Below are 4,617 nucleotides of genomic sequence, written 5' to 3' on the forward strand. Positions count from 1 at the left end.
GCTGCATATGGCTGCATAGCGGTCATAGGCCATCACCACCAGGAGGAAACATTCTGTGGTGGCACTGGACCAAAAAAATAGTATTGGGCCAGGCACTCAAAGAGAGACATCATTTGACTCTTGTCTAAGGTGTTGACAAGCATCTTGGGAGTCACAGAAGATGATAAGCAAGCATCTGCAAAGGCCAAGCTGCCCAGGAATGAATACATGGGGGTGTGAAGATGGGGGTCCTTCCAGATGAGAAAAATCAGTCCAAGTTTGCCCGCCATGGTGGTGAGGTAGATGACCAGGAACACCAGGAACAGGGGGACCTGTAGTCCTGGGAGATATGTGAGTCCTGTGAGAACAAATTCTGTCACCAGAGTCTTGTTTGCCTCCATCACATCCACTCAGGCTGATCACTGCAATGGAGAAGTGAAATAAAAAATAATGGTCATGAAAATGTATACTGGATGGTAATGTCTTAGTTCTCTGCGTCAGATGCCCTATCTGAAGGTACAGAGTCTCTCTTTTTTAAAACACACTGAAGAGTATTATAGGTATATTATAAATATTATAAATTATTTTCAGAAGTTAATGTGTGTATATACATACATATAATTCCTTAAAGCATTGTGGAGGAGGCTCTAGACATCTACCAATTAATGTAGTCCATATTTTGTCACTCATAAATACCTTAAAACTGAATGTATTGCATTAACTCTGAAATTTTTTTACAGAATTAAGAGTAAAAATTGCACACTGCATTTTATACTAAAATCTCTAAAAGTGAGACTCTGGTTCAGGATAAAACTTTTCACTGATTCAAAGCAACTATTTCATATATTTTCTATAGAACCAAAAAATACCTTTCAGTAGTATATATTTATACTACTAGTAGTATATAATAGTATAGTAGTAGTATAAAGTAGTATACCTTCATACTACTGATATATGTATATATAATTTTTTCTTTCTAAGACATTAATAAGTAGAGTAAGAAGATAATAAGTTAAAATCCCATTTCTGCTGATTTCTATCCATTATCATGTTCTTTGATTATATATACAACAACTTACCCCATATCCCTAATAGGCTCTTTTGATTATATATTCATCAAAACCACTCCAAATTTCAAATAGATTCTTGTTATTTAATAGTTTTATCAACAAACTCTCATATATGATCATAATGATTCATTCTGTTATCAAACCTTTTTAGTTTGATGTCCTAAGCTAGAACACTGCTATTCCTGGCTCAGTCAAATGCAGAACTTCTAACTCAGGTGTTACACTGAGATGCTAAAATAACCCTCCTTTAACAAGAAGAATAACTGACACTAATCAGTTCATCTGCAGATTTGGGAAGGATCTAAGAGACGTTGTTAAACATGCCAAGTAAACAATCATCATTCAGTTAACCAGGAATGTTTTTGGCATGTCAAAGGCACATAATAATGAAAAATTATAACTTTTTTTTCCTGACCTGATACATTTTAAATTAGAACTGGGACTTTCAAAATCAGAGGGAATCGAAACATTACAAAAGATACCACAGTCAAAAAAAGTAACCACTGTTTTGAAGCTGTTTCAATTTAAGTAGTAAAAATTATAAATGTTGTTTATATCCAAATCAGATAAGGATAAAGATGAGTTATATTGGGGAAGTAACTAATATAAAGACATCTGTAGTGGGAATGTAAATTAATACAGCCACTTAGGAGAACAGTATGGAGATTCCTTAAAAATCTAGGAGTAAAACTACCATGTGATCAAGCAATCCCACTATTGGGCATATACCCTGAGAAAACCATAATTAAAAAAAAAAATGTACCCCGTGTTCACTGCAGCACTATTTATAATAGCCGGGACACAGAAGCAACCTAGATGTCCATTGACGAATGGATATAGTAATTGCGGTACATATACTCAATAGAATATTACTCAGCCATAAAAAGGAACAAATCTGTCAGTTGAACTGATGTGGATGAACCAAGAGCCTATTATACAGAGTGAAGTAAGTCAGATAGAGGAAGTATCATATATTAACGAAGTAACATATAATGGAATCTAGACAAATGGTACTGATGAACCTAACTGTAGGGCAGGAATACAGTCACAGATGTAGTGAACAGACCTGTGGACACAGTGGGGGAAGGACAGGGTGTGACTAATTGAGAGAGTATAATTGAAACATATACATCACCATATGTAAAACAGATAGCTAGTGAGAAGTTTCTGCATAACACAAGGAGCTCAGCCTGGTGCACTGTGACAATCTAGAGGGGTAGGAGGTGATATATGTATGCTGTGGCTGATTCATGCTGATTTATGGCAGAAACCAATACAATATTGTAAAGCAATTATCCCCCAATTAAAATAAATGTTTGTAAAGTTATCTGTGAAGCAAGTGATCCTGGGAAGCATGTAAGGATAGATCCTGTGGAAACCCAGGAGGTAAACCTAAGTCCACATCATCACAATGCATTTCATCAATGAAAAAATTATGCAGAATTCTGAACATAAAATGTGCTTTGTGTACCCAAATCCCTGCCTGGTTTATATAAAACAGGGTATGGTCATTTAGAAGCAGCTGATCTAAGTACATAATCCTGCAAGAAAGTACTCACAGTTGTTGGATTCACAGCTACCTGCTTTCATGACATGTCCAGCCAAGCGGGAGTCATTCCAACACAGATCTTTATTTCTATAACCTAGTCACCAATCCTGTACAACGTTGTTGAAGACTTTACTCTGAGTCTCCGCTGGCCTGAAATATTTTCTCCAAGTGCCTACTTTATAATTCAAAGAGAGGACACCATGTGGAAAACTTAAGGAGTATAGAGTTTGTGAAAAATTCAGTTCTGACAAAGTTAACCTCTGAAGAGTAAATTTTCTATAAGAGAGGCTATGTTGAGAAAAAATTCTTTTACATCTACATAAAGAATAGGAAAAGAGATTTTTTTTTTTGGAAAAGAAATTTTTTGAGATTAATACTAGACTTTTTAAAATACAGAGTTGGTAGCATTGGCAATAATTATTAAGTAACCATACTGCTGTCAAATCCCTGAAAGGATCACATTTTCCTGTTTTACACTCTGCCTAGAATATAAGGCGTGACTCTGGGCAGATGTGGTCAACTCCATCTTTCTGCCTATTTCCAGAGAAGTACAAAGTTAACAAGAACCAGGATGAAGGCAAAGACATAAACTGCCCTAACAGCTCCATAACCATATCATTCTTCACTGTTGGAAAACCTCGAAGATTTTGTGAAAGTACAATAAAGGCCAGAATGAATTCCACTTTTACAGATAAGAATATTAAATAGATTCATTCTATAAGTCATTATCCTGGCAAAGAAAAATGTAACAAAAAATGTAACAAATTTTCTGCAGCTAATTTTCTACCTCTAAATTATTAAATGATTATACCTAAAATACTTTATGGCTTCTTTTTAAGATTCTTATCTGTAGCGCCCTGGATTGTCTGAGGAACATCTACATACAGCCTATGAGACTATGAGTCCTCTTTGCTATTTAGTAAGTAGCATAGCATAGTGGTTAAGCACACAAACTCTACATGTAATAGCATAAATTCAAGTCTTCATTCTGCAAGTGTATAGCTTTGTATCTGTAACAGTTCAGAGAACATGTATGTGTCTGCTTAGTAACTCAGTCATGTCCAACTCTTTGAGGCCCTGTGGACTGTAGCCTGCCAGGCTCCTCTAGCCAGGGGGATTCTCCAGGAAAGAATACTGAAGTGGTTGCCATGTCCTCCTCCAGGGAGTCTTTCCAACCTTGGGATTGAAACCAGGTATCCTGCATTGTAGGTAGATTCACCAGGGAAGCCCCACAGAACCTAATATATATTTAACTATTCAGTTTAGGATTGCTTTCTGTTTTGTTTGGTAGATAAATCACCTGAAAAGATGATTTAAATATTTTGACAGTTGATGAAAGACTCTAGGTACTAAAATTAAATATGTTCTATCTTTTTTTGGAAAGAATAATGACAATAAAATAAAGCATTGTGTTCTCACCTGAAATTCCCATAAGATACAGAGATGCCATAAAATACAAACTTTCATGAAGAGTTCAATGTATAAGAACAAAAATGTCAAAACAAATGTTCATTTCTAATTAATATTCTTGAAAAATGCCCTGTGAAGAAAAAGATATTTATATCTTCTGTCTTCAAGTCTGCCTGTGAAGATAATATTGAAATTCTCCCAAAGCCATCAAGATTCCCTATAGAAAAAAGTCAACCTACTGAGCATTACACACTAATCAACAAATCACTTCAAACATTGTTTCTTAGCTATTATTTTTATAGCTAGTTTTGCAACTATTCTTTTATAAAAACAAAAAAAATCACTGTTTATTTGTAGGAAAAAATTGAAAATGTACAAGACACAAAGGAAACAAATTCTTCTAATTTCACTAATCACTTGCCGTTACAGCTAACTTTTGGATTTTTTATGTATTATTATACACAGAAGTTATATAGATACTTGTTGGCAAAGTAATGTCTCTGCTTTTGAATATGCTATCTAGGTTGGTCATAACTTTCCTTCCAAGGAGTAAGCGTCTTTTAATTTCATGGCTGCAGTCACCATCTGCAGTGATTTTGGAGCCCAAAA

At 35.1% G+C, this 4,617-nt stretch overlaps 1 protein-coding gene across 1 annotated transcript in view; it reads right to left on the minus strand.

Annotated features, from left to right (window-relative positions):
- The window catches only part of LOC104994748 (olfactory receptor 5AC1-like), a 13,286-nt gene extending 12,906 nt beyond the window's left edge, over positions 1–380 (minus strand). The window contains 2 exon segments of the mRNA XM_010848398.1: positions 5–68; positions 71–380. Of these exon segments, the coding sequence (XP_010846700.1) occupies positions 5–68; positions 71–380 (374 nt within the window).
- Between the last annotated feature and the right edge of the window lie 4,237 nt (positions 381–4,617).

The sequence above is a fragment of the Bison bison genome, unplaced genomic scaffold, assembly GCF_000754665.1.
Source record: "Bison bison bison isolate TAMUID 2011002044 unplaced genomic scaffold, Bison_UMD1.0 scf7180017864265, whole genome shotgun sequence".
NCBI classification, from domain to species: Eukaryota; Metazoa; Chordata; class Mammalia; order Artiodactyla; family Bovidae; genus Bison; species Bison bison.